The sequence below is a fragment of the Ahaetulla prasina genome, chromosome 5, assembly GCF_028640845.1.
Source record: "Ahaetulla prasina isolate Xishuangbanna chromosome 5, ASM2864084v1, whole genome shotgun sequence".
NCBI lineage: Eukaryota > Metazoa > Chordata > Lepidosauria > Squamata > Colubridae > Ahaetulla > Ahaetulla prasina.
In genome coordinates, this window is record NC_080543.1 from 95,613,198 (window position 1) to 95,628,048 (window position 14,851).

The 14,851-nt window shown below is 35.2% G+C and overlaps 1 protein-coding gene across 6 annotated transcripts in view; it reads right to left on the bottom strand.

Moving 5' to 3' along the window:
• Positions 1-1,242: 1,242 nt before the first annotated feature.
• Positions 1,243-14,851, bottom strand: part of INPP4A (inositol polyphosphate-4-phosphatase type I A) — a 134,767-nt gene continuing 121,158 nt past the window's right edge. For all 6 annotated transcript variants that reach the window (XM_058186424.1, XM_058186426.1, XM_058186423.1 and 3 more), the window contains 3 exons: positions 14,364-14,476; positions 11,727-11,881; positions 1,243-5,875 (listed from right to left, as the gene is read on the bottom strand). In XM_058186424.1, the coding sequence (XP_058042407.1) occupies positions 5,743-5,875; positions 11,727-11,881; positions 14,364-14,476 (401 nt within the window). In that variant the 3' untranslated portion in view covers positions 1,243-5,742. The remainder of the gene's footprint in view (positions 5,876-11,726; positions 11,882-14,363; positions 14,477-14,851) is intronic.

Consider the following 14,851-nt stretch of genomic DNA (forward strand, 5'->3'; position numbering starts at 1 on the left):
CCTTGGATGTCAGCAAATTAATAAAAGTATGGTGATTGAATAATGATTTCTTTGTTCATAGTCATGCGGTTTTCCTTTTGTGTTCCTTATATTGAAGATTAGATTATGATCTTGAGAATGGATTATCACTTTGTTCCCAAAACCATTGACAGTTGTACATAAGTAAATAATAAAATATTGTAAGAAGAAAAACAGGTGTGAACATGATTTTTGCCTATCTTTGACTCTCCTTGAATAACAAGCCATCAAACGACACTATAAAGCATGGTATTATAAAGCATGCTGAAAGTCCCTCAAACACAACTTATCACTTTTCATGGGGTTAGGTGGGATAGAATAAGATAGGCATTAGGGTGTTTTCAAATGCACATTTCAAACTCTTGTTATAAAGTTGTTGTCATCTTCCATCATTCTTTTTTGGTTGAAAGTCAGTAACCCTTAACACAGTGAACTCTTTTCCTCTGTCATCACAACCACCTTAGGAAGTAGATTAGGTTAAGAAAGAATCATGAGCCCAAAGTCACTCAGTGGCTTTCCATGGTTGTGGACTGATGAGAATCTGGTTTTGCCCTAGTACAAGTTTGACAATACATCATAGGGCCCTCCCAGGCTTACAACCAGTTCTTTGATTCTACAGAGTTTAAATTTTGTACTTGAAGTCTGTTTCTATTTCTGCAGTTGAATACTGGGATGTTAGTGATATTTACATCTTTTGCAGATTGCCATTAGCTTTGTGTTGGTCTGATTTTTTGCTATTAGATTCATGATTCATTTAGTGTTTGATTTTATTTTGATTTATTTTTTATTGGAAACTACCAATTTAGTATAAATAACACAAATAAATCCATAAATTATTTATTTTCATTGTAAAGTACCCAGTGATTTGACCTAAACTGTAAAAAAAAATGCAGCTCTTCTTGCTTATTGATAAGGGCATAGAAGTACTACTATAGTCGGCCATCAGTTTTTAAGAAAATGTTAAGAACATAAATACACTTTTAGAAAGAAATAAACATTTTCCAAGACCTAGAGAAAGATATTCTGGCATAACCTTTCAGAAACTGTACAGCAGGTAGTCTATAAATGTTTATGCCAGAATAAATTTGACTTTTTTTTTCTAAAATAGATCAGAGCTACCACCATGATAATTTATTGGCATGAAAACTTCAGAAAGTACAAACAAATATAGAGGTTAAACCTGTAATTATATTGTTTGTTTTTTTTAAAAAATAGTCATCTAAGCATGGTTGTCAGTTCTTTATTTTTTTTTAAATCCCTAAAGACTAGCACATTTACAGCATACATGGACTGGGTGAATTAAGACTATACAAAACAGTACCCATATGTTTATGGTACGCCAATACTGTTCCAAACAAATAAATAAAATAAAATAAATGCAAAATGTTTTAAGAAATACAACTGTGCTGGGACAAAACTATGTTCTATTTTACAACAGCTATACATATTGTATATAAATGAAAAACTCAAAGGCAGCAGTGTGTAGCTGCTTTTACAGAACATGTACAGAATAAGCTTGGCAGTAACTGTATATCCTTTTAATGTTTCATCTAAGAATTGTACTCAAAAAGGTTAGCATGAGGTTCATACAATAATAGTCCCTAATAATGGGTTTTCTATGGCAACAAAACAAATATTTTAGAAAAGTCTGCTCACTTGATGTTTTCTATATAAATATATGCTTTCTTTAGTTCCCATGTTTTTATTGAGCTATATTTATTTTCCTTTAAGGAAATCTATGCAAAAGAAATGAAATCAAAATTTTGCATTGGTTTGTCACACGTGATGCAGCATTGTACACTGGAGTCCTGTTCTCAGAAAGGGTAGAAGAGAAATAATTATTCATTCAGAGAATTTGGGAACTGCTTTAAAAAGTAGTACAATGTTAGCTTTTCACAGCTGTAAGTCAGTATAGTACTGTAAATCAGAATGTAAAATAAAGATCTAACCTAATTTAGAATGGAAGTAGTGAATATCTTCCATGGCATACATTTTGCAGTGCTGACAGATCTGATTTAAAGTTATCTTTCCTGAAAAACCTATAGATTCCTAATGCATATGAGCTTTATGTTTACACCAATGGAAATATGTTCACAGTAATGGAAATAACAGTGGAACAGAATTTCTTTTTCCCATTACAAAATTGTAAGGTGGGGGAGAGGGACGGACGGACCTAATTACTTCCAGGAGAAGACTAATGAAGGAGAATAATACACTGTGCTGAAAGCAATCACTGTAATTAATCTTAACTGCCGTATTTTTTGGAGTTTAAAACATACTGGAGTATAAGATGCAGCTTAGTTTTTGGGGAGGAAAATGGGGTGGGGGAATCTGCCTAACAGGTATTCACCTGGCTAGCGTCCTTAGTCTGGTCAGCTTCAGCACATTAGTTTGTTGGTTTTGAGTGCACATGTGTGCTTTTTATCCTCTGCTTGGGGATAAAAAAACAGCTTCTAAAGCACAGCTGATTTTTGGAGAGAGAAGCAATGAGAAAAGCAGGCGAAAATCGTTGAGAGGGAGCAGCAATGAGAAAAGCAGGCAAAGCACGGAGATCACTTCACTCGCTAGCGCCTCGGAGGGAGCAGGCAAAGCACGAAGATGTTTCACTGCTAGCGCCTCATTAGGGCTGAAAAACAGCTTCTAAAGCACAGCTGAAAGGGAGCAGCAATAAGAAAAGCAGGCAAAGCACGGAGATCACTTCACTCACTAGCGCCTCAGAGGGAACAGACAAAGTACAGATATGCTTCACTAGCTAGGGCCTCGTTAGGGCTGAAAAAAAGCTTCGAAAAAGCTACATTCGGAATATAAGATGCACTGAAATTTTCAGCCTCTTTTGGGGGGGGGGGAAGTGCGTCTTATACTCCAAAAAATATGGTATTTTTGCTGGCAACAAGTTTTAATGTCAGACAATTTAAGTTAAAACAATTGTTTCAGATCTAATAGACTTTCTTGCCAAAAGGTGAATTATATTAAACATTTAAATATAAATACATTTTGCATACAGAGGGGTGGAGAGAGGGTGAACAGAGAAGAAACATTAAACAAACTAGCATAAATCAAAAGGAGTTTCTCTGTTGCATTTCAAGTTTTCCTGAAAATATAAACTTAACCACCCATTTTAAAGAATTCCGCCATTCAATATATTATTCAAACACCAAAAGCAGTGAAAAAAAGAGTAATAAAATATAATTCATCAGAATCCTGCCCCTGGCTGAAGCATCATCCTGGGAAGAAGAAAAGGAGGGAAAAGAGGGCCAGGCAGATTCATCCTGGCCCTAGGAGGAGTAGAGAGATGGCATCAGGCCTCCCCGTCCTTGCCCCTTGTGCAGCTGCTACCTCTGGAGGAAGGCCAAAGATGTTCTCAGCTGCAGAAAGATACCTTTAGGTACTTGCAGACTGGAAACAGTTCAGCATTGTTCAGTGCCAGGAGACCTCAGGAAGGGAATATTTTCTATGCAAGGTCCCGCCCAAGTACAGTTTGGAGGGGAACAACTTTCCATGGCAGCCTGATTTATATTTTGTTTTAAATTGTTTTGCAACTAACTTTCTAGATCAAGGGAATTTTACTTGCAAATCTCAACTCTTGTTGACTTCACTGCTTTGCCCTGTTAATCTTAGCTACTACCGGGAATTCCATTAGCAACAGATATGATTATTCCTTTGCCTGTTGGGTTTAAGACGAAAGCAGTGTTTCCCAAATTTGGTAACTTGAAGATGTGTGGATTTCAACTCCCAGAATTCCACAGCCAGCATGTTGCCTGGGGAATTTTGGGAACTGTCTGCACATCTCCAAGTTACCAAGTTTGAGAAACAATGCATGATTAATTAATTTACTGCATTCTGAGGAATCCAGACTGTTTAGTACATATAAGAATTAAACCATCAAGCTACTAAAAGGCAACATTAAAACAAATTTCTTGGGTCTGAACAGAACATTCATACCTTCAATAAATATAAAGTGCAAAAAAAAAAAAGGCAGAATAAAGTAAAATATTTGAATACCAGACTCTTTCTTGAAAATTGTGCCATTTTCCTCTTTTCATTAAAGGGCCAATAATGCTAATGTAAGTAAATCCCTCAAGTATCAATGGAATTTAACATGTTGGGGTTAAATTGTTAGAATGAAAAGTTGGAAGGATTTCGCAACTTGCCTGTAGCTTCCAAAATCCATCCAAATACTACTACTGAACCGTAGCATTTCAGCTGATAAACATTCACATCCATAAAAACATATACAGTGACCTATTAACCAAAGTTGTTATATATTAATAGTCATTTTATGAATATACTACTCTTCTGTAAGTATGTACTGGTACTACTATATTTTTCAAGTGGTAGTTCATCTTGCTTTTGCAATATGAATTTGTTACAAGAATGAACAAAGGAATAAGTTATAGTTTAGCAACACCTGGAGAGTGTTATGGAAATTTGGGTATTGTTACAGATCAATTCCTAAGTAAGCAAAACTCTTATTAAATAATGTAGGAAATTATTCCCCTTCTCTGTCAATTCATTAACCTGAAATTCAAACTCTGATGTTCTGGAACAAATCGTAGATTACTGAGTTTCAAAAATTAGTAATAGGTACTGGATATATAAAACAATATTCAAAGTAGGAGTTTCAACAGGAAAATAAGGAACATTGATTTATGTAAACTAAAGTGCACCTACATTCTGGATAGGATCTAACAAGCAAGCATTTTAGGAACTTGCAGAATTCTTAAATGCAGCATCGGACAGTTTCTATATGCAAATATGTTTGCCTAAAATCATTCTTGTCATTAAAAAAAGGAACTCGGAAGATCTGACCTGTACATGCTAGTTTACCCTACATATCACTGTGGAATCAGCTAACTCACAAGCAAACAAAGTAGGGTAAAGTGATAGTGATTAAAATTATTATGATGTGGAAGACACAGACGATTCAGCCCAATGAAGTCCTTCAAACTGCAGGTAGAAATCCACTTCTGTTTTGTAAATAGATATGGATACCATACCTTCTGTTTGGATTCATTATTTAGGGCTAAGTCATGCTTTACTAGATGCAGACAGTATTTTCTGATGCGTAACTATCATTTCTTTGTATTTTAAAGGATTTTTAGATGTTGGAATGCAATAGGTTTCTTCCTTAACTGAAATTATCACCTTTCAATCCAGTTTCTAAACCAATTCAAATAGGGTTATGTGTCAGTTCCTGGATTCTATATAACTCTTTTATATAATAGTGTTTTAATAAATTTAAATTCCCAACTTTATATTTTAATGCACTGCTCGGTTTTTAAAACTGAGCCTTTTCTTCTACTTGTAATACCTGTTGTACTTGTCAAAACTCATTTCCAATTTATTTACTATTTACAGCACTGAGGTTTTAAAAAGTATTATGAAAGTTTTAAATAAAATCAGTATAAAAATGAGGGAAACAGCTGCCTAATTCATAAAATCCTCCACAGTCCAGGAATTATCTTTCTTTAGGCAAAGAAATTAATTAACTAATATATGCAGGCAACTTATACTGGGCAATCATTACATTAGTTTCATGTTATAATTATATAGCATGTAATTGTTTTCTTTCTATGGAATCCAGTTTAACAAAATTACATGCTCAGTATTTCCTAGTGAAACATACAAAAACATTTTTTCTGACATTGTCATCAAAGTTCATATACTAAAGTTGAGTGTATTCACATGTTTTAACGGAACAACTAATTACAAGACACCGTAATCCTATGAGTCAACTTTTCCATAAGTTCCTTCAGGAGGCCTGTAATACTTGGGGAAAGCCTTCAGCTGCAAGGAATTAAATGCATATTTGCGACATCCAACATTCTTCATTGTATTTTCTCTTCGACAGCCCTCACTGGGGAAAAAGACAAGCACAGAAAAGGAAAAAAAAATGACAGCAGTAAAACAAAAACAAAATTACCAGTATTTTAATTAAAATGAAAGGAGTTAGCCATTTCATGTCAGTAAAATATTTGAATTCATAATTAAATAATGGGCCATTGATGGTGTACATAAAAAATATGTGCCACATGGACTCTTAACAGCTACATTTGCAAATCTAAGCAAGCAACAATGCATTTTATCTTATTTTATTTTTTGAGGAAAAGAAAGTATAGAGTAGGCAAGTCTGCCAGCTCCTTCTCTGAATCACAGGGAACATATTGACAGTATAACATCACTTCTGGAAGATTTTGGCACAGGAGAAGAAATGTTACCGCAGGAGTTTTATCGCAGCATTTTCAATTTGGCTCTAAAATCTATTGCACACTTTCATTCAGCAAGACTGAACTCTATTGCGAAAGCCATTATTATTAGATATACATACATATACATAGTTACATAAGTAATTTGAATTCTCAAAATATACTTTCCAAGTTTCCTTCTTTGGTTTCTCTAAACTGGAGATGACAAAGGAAAATGAAAGCTACAGAAGCAGAAGACAAAAGTATACAAACATGACTGAGATATTATTTATTTGTAAGTTGACAACTAAGGACAGCAACATTGAACATGCTCTGAGCATTAACTACAACAGTTTTGTTTCCAATATGCACTGGGATATCAATTTATAATAACTTAGTCCAATTATCAGTACAATGAAAATTCTAGTCAAATAATATTTTAAAATATTGTATTGAGTTCCTGGGTATGTTTTGCTGATACTTATTATACAAATATAAATAAAAGACTTTAATTTACATGATCTTTAATAGGTCACACTTATATTCTTACATTAATAGGTCTAACTGATTTCATTATGTTTTAAATGTATGGGTTAAATAGTCGATTATTTGGTGTAGTTATTGTTTATTAGTGTAGGTATACAACTATTTATATATTTGGTATCAGCATTATTTCTACCACCAGGCATGTTTTAAACAAAACTCTCCAGACTTGAGAGGAAATGCATGAAATAAAGATTCATGCATTTCTTGATTTAATAACTTGTGATGTGTTTGCATCTGGTGGCTCAACAGGCTAATGCAGCCTGTTATTAACAGCAACTGCTTGCAATATTGCAAGTTCAAGTCCCACCAGGCCCAAGGTTGACTCAGCCTTCCATCCTTTATAAGGTAGGTAAAATGAGGACCCAGATTGTTGGGGGGCAATAAGTTGACTTTGTATATAGTATACAAAATGGATGAAGACTATTGCCTGACATAGTGTAAGCCACCCTGAGTCTTTGGAGAAGGGCGGGATATAAATGCAAATAAAATAAAAAATAAAAATAAATAAATAAAATGTATATATACATACGTACACACCCCTATACATAAAGTCACATACAACTTTAAGTCTAAAGCACTCTAGTATATTTAATGCCACAATATAAGGCAGGGTAGCTGAGTTTTTCAAACCAGCCCCCCAAATATATTCCCCCATTTATTGAAATAATTTGTGCACCTTAGTAAGAACGACATTCCCTACATAGAAAAATTCTTACTTGGATGTTTTCCTTGGTGAGCTGGCTATTTGTCAACCCAGCATTACTTCCTCAAACCCAAGACTGCATTCATGTACTGAATTCTATTGTCTTGGGAAAATAGGTGTGATTGAGAACTTAAAGGCTACTTATTTTCATTTGCAAGGCCACACAGATGCATGCAGTGGTCAAAGCCTACATTTGGAATAAGTGATCTTGTTGGATAAGCAAAGGAAATGGTGATATGGAAAAGATTATGATGTGAATATGCCATTGAGCATGCTTAGATTTGGCATAAAATGATCAATATATTGTTAATAAATTTGTCAAGGGACTTGTTAATTATCAAGATGTAACTACTGTGGTTTAATTTAAAAAATAAAATAAAATTGTGGTTCAATTTACAAATTATTGTGTGACATCTATAGGAAGTGTCTCATACTTTCATTATCTGCCCTGCTGCTGGCAAGAGAAACAAACATGTTATATAATTGAGCCCTATAACTTTCACTGCAACAGAATCATATAAGTACCAGAAAAGCAGCTACTGTGCTACTCTGTCAAGATCCAAATCAATCCAATCAAGAACACATCTACATCTTATCTTTGCAATACAATTGATGTGATCCAACAGATCAGAAAAACAAGATGTAGTACAACCAAATATTAAAGAATTTTATTTATAAGCCTTGGAGCTGCTTTTTTTAACACCCAATAGTTACATCTGTCTGTCTGTCTGTCTGTCTATCTATCCATCCATCCTTCCATCCACCTACCAGTCTATCTGTCTACCTATCTATCTATAGATGTTCTTAAAACATACACTTATGTTATTTATAAATGCTATCGGAATGGGAATATATACATCTTTGTTTTGGATGAATAAATATAATGATAGAAATTAAATTAATTCTATTACAAATTGAATGATTAGGATTCAGGATATCACTAAAATGATATGCATCTTTCACATACCTTAAGATTTAAAGTTCAGCATTAACCCAAAAGAGCTATTAGTGCATTTTATGGCAATATTTAATGTAAATATTAATTAACATGTGATAGCACTGTATCACACAGATTATAAAAATACTTTTCCAATGATTTGAATGGAATTAGATGATTGTTAAGCTTACTCTTTCCATATATTCTTTCTTTTTTGATGCAGTAAGAAAGTAAATATATAAATATACTGACTCTATATATTGTGTGCAGCATACTGCTTTCAAGTTCATTTTAAAGGGCATAATGTGTTGCAACAGATTTATGAGAAAACTAACTCCACAGTTTTAAGTATTGATGATTGTAACACTGTAGAAGTGATGCTTGAAAATCAAAGTAGAAAGATGCCTTAGACAGATGTGTAGATAATGTTACAAAGCCCCCCCTTTCCCCTCTTACCACTTAAATATGAAAAGCAAGACTGACACTTTTTTAGGATATACAAAAACATTAGATTTTTTTGTTAGACATATTTTCTTTCTCTGGATAACAAGAAACATGTGAAACAAAGCTGTATGTAGTTATAAATAAATGGAGGGGAGGTGGATTTGAATGCCTAAAATAAATGATACAGAAACTAATCTTCAGGTTGATTAAATCACTGAGGTAACAGGCAGCTATTGGACTTACATTACAAGCACTGGAAGCTCAATGACGGTGTAAGCACTCAATACAATTCCTTTTCATAAAAGAATCAGATGTGTATTTTACAAGTTTAGTACAAGAGAAACAAAATTGTAAGGCATACTAATCATTATTCTTGGCAACAATGCTATGAGACGTTTTTTGACAAATCAGTACCAGGTGGCAATATATATTCTGGCACTTTACTGGATTTTTGCTTGGTTTGTTTTACTTCATTTGCAACGTAATTTAGCCACCAAGTATGCAATGCTCAGAAACAGCCACACAATCAGTAAATTGGGGCTTAGAGCTAATAAAGGAATAGAGTAAAGAAGACTGGGATCTAGCCTGAAATCCCGGAGGGGCACCAGGCCACACAAGTTCTTCTGGATGACTACCTCCCGTGTTCCAATACTGTGAAAAGGAAGAGATTTGGGGAGAAAAGAAAAGAAACAGAAAAAAAAAACCCACAGACATGCAATGTATGTATCAAAAGATAAAAAGAGAATCAAGATGGCAAAAGAAAAAAGAAAAAAATTGGTTCAGGAACAGGAAAAAAAATAAACTTTGAAAAATTCACAACAGAAAGTAGAATGTGTGAGGATAAAGAATAAGGAAATATGCCAATTTTTTAAAATAATAATAAAAGGCGCAATTACAGAATAAAGGAGAGAGAAAGAGAATAAAAAAGAGAAAATAAGAAAGAATACTGTAGTCTACTGAAAATAAATACATGTATGTCAAACTAGAATGGTTTTCCATGTTCATTTTTCTCATTTGGCTAAGCAATGTTCCATGCGGCTGTGCCATGCTTTCCACATGCTGCAAAGAAAGGGAACTCTGAAAAGCAAACTGAACATGAATAACCATTGTGATATTTGACCCTTTCAAGAATGCTTCAATGCCGGGTATATTGAAGTAATTCAACTATTAATGTAGTGAAAATCGTCCCCTGAAGTAGCTAGGTAAAAGTTATTTCTTAAAATCCATGGCATTAGCTCAGTGGCTTAAGAACTAAAATAAACCACATAGATGTCTTATTTCCCAGCCTAAAATATACTTGAAGAATGGGTGGAAAGCTTAAAAGTTTAAAAAAGTAAATCTATCCACTTTGGTCCCCGATTCTGACTGTATTCACTTTGTTATTTGACGTTTTCAGAAATAAAGATATGGTATCATGTGTACCAAAAGGCAGGGGAAAAAATTGAAGAATTAGGTCTGTAGAAAAATATCTTAGGCAAGATAAACTACATGAAGCATTTATTTTGAGGTTTTCAATGAATGTTTTAGAAAATTAGCATCTATTTTAAAAACATTTTATTAAAAGATTTTAAATTGAAATTCTACAGAAGAAATATTGACTGCCAAACAGCTTTTTTCAAACTCAGTTCAACAAGAGTATCCCCTTGCTTCGATTTTAATTTCTGTATTATCAATACAATGTCTGTATTGCCAGAAAAAATTGCTTTGTTGTAAAATAATGCCAAAATGTAGCAATTATTTTGTAACAAGCAAATAAAAATAGATTTCCTACTATTAGTTCTACTATGTAGCATCATCCATATCAATTCTATAGTTTTATTTCCTAAATGCTCAAAGCACAACATGATAACTTTTTCTCAGGATGGTATGAGCTAAAAATGTTTGTTTAATACAACTGGACCTTGATGTGATTCGTATTAGATCACTATGTAGTGAATGTTATCAGAGGAACAATTAATGAAATGATAAGAATTAACTTGAAAATACTTTCTCTTATATTAGATACAGTGTATTCTTAAACTGCTGGCTCAATGTGAAACAATTGCAATTGTACTTTATGGAATTATGTAGTTGTTAGATAAAATTTATGGAATTAGAAAGCATTTGACAAAGTAAGATGACATTGCAAGTAGGTTTTAAAAAATAATAAACCATTGAAGGTTTAGAAAGGGTCAAATAGCAAAAACATATAGAAAGGATAAGAGAATTGAACATTTGTGAGAGCTTGTGAGAAGACACAGAACATTTACATTTAGCAAAAGTGAATGTTGAAAGCAGAACTCTATAGCCAAGTTAAACTATGATTAAACACTATATCTGGATTTCTTATCCTTTCTTGCTTCATATGTAAAACTGGAGCTTTTCAGCAGTGCTTGAAATAATGTACTGGATTTTTATTTAAAACAGAAACCGAAATCTGTGAAGATGTCAGCTGCTTCAGAAAGCAGATTAAACTGATATGACCACACAGCAGGTTGTGATGGAGTTGTTTGCTGTATCATGAAACATTCATAATGGCAATTCGCTGAAGGGGCAAACTATTGTCTGAGGAGTAAGCTTAGGAAACCAATGCAACCTGCAGATGTTTCTCCTTAATTCAGTTGATAATGCTGCATTTTCACTTCCAAGGAAAACAGCAGCCTTGACAATGTTAGTTACGAAACTTTCATAGCAGTAAAGCAGAAATATCTACATGCTTAGCAATTTCTTCCTTTGTATCTCAATTCCAAGGAGACGGTTTAAATGATTTCAAAGTCTGGATCTCAGAGTACTCAGCAATGACAGTTATATGTGTAAAGAAAAAGCTGAATCGTACAGTATTGAATATTCATCTGCAGTTTACAGGGCTCCGGGATTAGAAACAAGTAAGCGCAAGCAAACTAGGTCTTCTTACCTCCTCATGCACTCCAGGGCCTGAGTGAAGACCTGTGGAGCCATTCCATGTTCATGTTGCAGTATGAGACATTGCTCCAGGGTCACCGACATGGCAGTCCGATCCTTGGCACTTTTACAGCTTGTAAACCGAACACCATTTAGTCTACGGCAAATCTGGAAAAAAGAATGCTTGGTATTAGTTCCACGTAGCGCAGGACAAATATATATATTTATATATATATATATAAAGGCACACTTCCTGCCAAATGACACATCTTGGCTGATGGGACCCATATCATGCCTTGCTGGTGGTTGCCCTGCTCTTCTCTTTGCTTGCATCTTTCCCAGCATTAGGGTCTCTTCCAGAAAGCTGGGACTTCACAGAATGTGTTTGAAGTAAGAGAATTGGTGCTGGTCATTTGTGCCTCAGAGTGAGAACTCTGAGATGATTTGTTCAGTAACCCATTGATCTGTGTTCTTGGCTATCCACAGTATTCTCAGGAATCTTCTCCAAAATCAAAGTTTAAGGGTGTCAATACTCTACCTATGTTTTTTGTTTAAATCTCAACTTTTGCTTTCACAGAGTGACACAGAGAATACCATGGCTTGCATGACTCTGATCTTTGTAGGTATAGACATAAGATAGCATTTGAGTATATTTTTAAGCCTTTCAAGACTACTCTACCAAATCCTGAGGCAGTTTGAGGCATATTTCATATCTGCTTGTTCCTTTACTGTTCATGGATGATCCTAAAAAGCAAAAGCTATCCATCACTTCAATATTTTCTTCTTCTCCTTCTTCTTCCTCCTCCTCTTCTTCCTCCTCCTCCACCTATTGTCATTAGTTTAGATACAGATATGCTCTACAGTTATTGGAGGACAATTTTCAATACATGCCATATTTATTGGGGCCACTCAACAAAAAAAAACAACAACCCATCGATAGAGCCCAGATTGCCTACTTTAGCCATGGAATATGGGTTTTCAAATGTCAAAATCTATAGAATGGTGGATATAACTTCATGATGCATGCTCCACCCCTTTTCTATATAAATCAATGCCATGCCCAGTTTCTTGTAAATTTTTAACTCTCTTGTGAACCTCACTGGTCAAGCTATAACATTGCAACCCTCAGTGCCCATCATTGCCATTTCTATGCAGAACAAGGCAACTGGTAATAGCACCCTCAGTAGAAAATGGGCAGGCTTCTTCTAGGGAAGCCAAGCTGGCAACAGTGTCAATAGTTTAACAGCATTTTCTTTTTAAATTAGGACCTGCCAATGAGATACTTCTAACATTTCTTGAGATATCTTCAGAAGCTACACAATTATGATATATGTAGAGCAGTAGCGGGTTTCAAATCCTGTCGCGACCGGTTTGAGCGTGCGTGCACAATGCTTCTGCGCATGAGCAGAAGCTTCTGCGCATACGCAGAGACATCCAGGCAGGTGGATGGAGCTTCCCACCACCGCCGCTACTGGTTCACCCGATCCGGGGTGAACTGGTAGCAACTCACCACTGATGTAGAGATATATGGAAAGCAGGAGACTGTGAGTTCTAGTCCCGCCGTAGCCATGAAAGCCAGCTGGATGACTTTGGGTCAGTTACTCTCAGCCCAACCCACCTCACAGGGTTGTTATGGGGAAAATAGGAGGAGGAAGGTGTGTTGTATATGTTCGCCACCTTCAGTTATTTGTAAAACTAATAAAAGTTGGATATAAATTATCAATAATAATCAAACAAATGTACTTTTAACATAAAAATTAACAAAGTAAAAAAAAGCATGGCATCTGGAATTCTTCCCACCTCCTTTATGAACAGTGACCATTGGTGCTTTTGCCTTCATCTTTGTGTAATAAAGTAATGGGTTGCATCTGCATCTGTATATATACATCTTTCTCCAAAGGTTGTGCATATGCATTTCCTATATACGTGAGTGTCTAAACATGTTTCTACTTTTCCTATATTTCTTCTGTATTGTGTTGTGATTTGTGTACCACATGTATGCAATGCAAAGTACAGAGCAAACTGCATACATTTCACTATGAGTCACATGACAGGAAGGAGGGGCCCTAGACTGAAGCTGTCATCAGCATTCCAAGGCTTTGCCCATCTGAGTTCCCATCAGCAGGCCTCAACCTTACCTAGTCCATTTTCAGACTTAACCTGCTTTTTACTGGCTTCTTCCTCACATCAAATTTAGTCCTGTTCTATTTCCTTTTCACATAAATCATATATAATCCTGAAGCCCTTTAAATAATCTCCAGAATTCCGATGAGTTAGAAATATTAAAAACTGTCAAAATCTTATAAGATTGTAGCCATTTTTAATTTGATTCTATTTTCTGATGCCCAGACTGAATGTACGCAACAGTGCCCAGAACCTAAAATTTTGCTAATCCTGGAGGAAACCCTGCCACAATAGAACCAAATGTCAACATTTATTCATATTTCTGCCTACCTTAAAATCAGAAAACTGGAAGGATAATGGTGGTTACTATAATGCTCAGCATCTTTTTGGCCAAGGAAACAACATGGCACAACAGCAGAGAACATGCAGGGATCTTCAGCTTTCTGTACTATTGCTGATTCTGAAGACATAATGTTGTCATGGGAGATAAGTGACAACATACTAAGTTAACTTTCTTAAATCTTACCTCAGCAGCTTGCCAAAGAATATCAACATTCTTATTTTTTCTTGCATGTACATTCTGTCCAAGGAATCTCAACAGTTCAGGCAGGCATGTTTGACTCCGAGATCGAGGTAGACCTGAAGAAAAAAGCCAAACACCTTAACAAATGCCCATAGCATTTTTTCCATCTGAGAATGGATAGATTATGTTTAGCAACAGAGAGCTGTTGTCATGACTGCATCTCTCCTATCCAAGCTACGTAAGCAGACAGCTTGACATTAGCAATGAGGGGGAGGGGGGATATTTGAATGTAAGGAGGAAGTGGGGGATGGAAACTTGTGAGAAGATTCAGCCAGCCCAGGTCAACTATTGGTATACAGAGCTGGGAACCAAGAACCTGTTTCCTAAACAATATACAAGCACCTAATTGAACATTTACAGATAACCGGGCGATGGCTGGTGGGGGAAAGAGGAAAATTCACTTTGTATTGTTTGCATGGGAAAACCTCAGA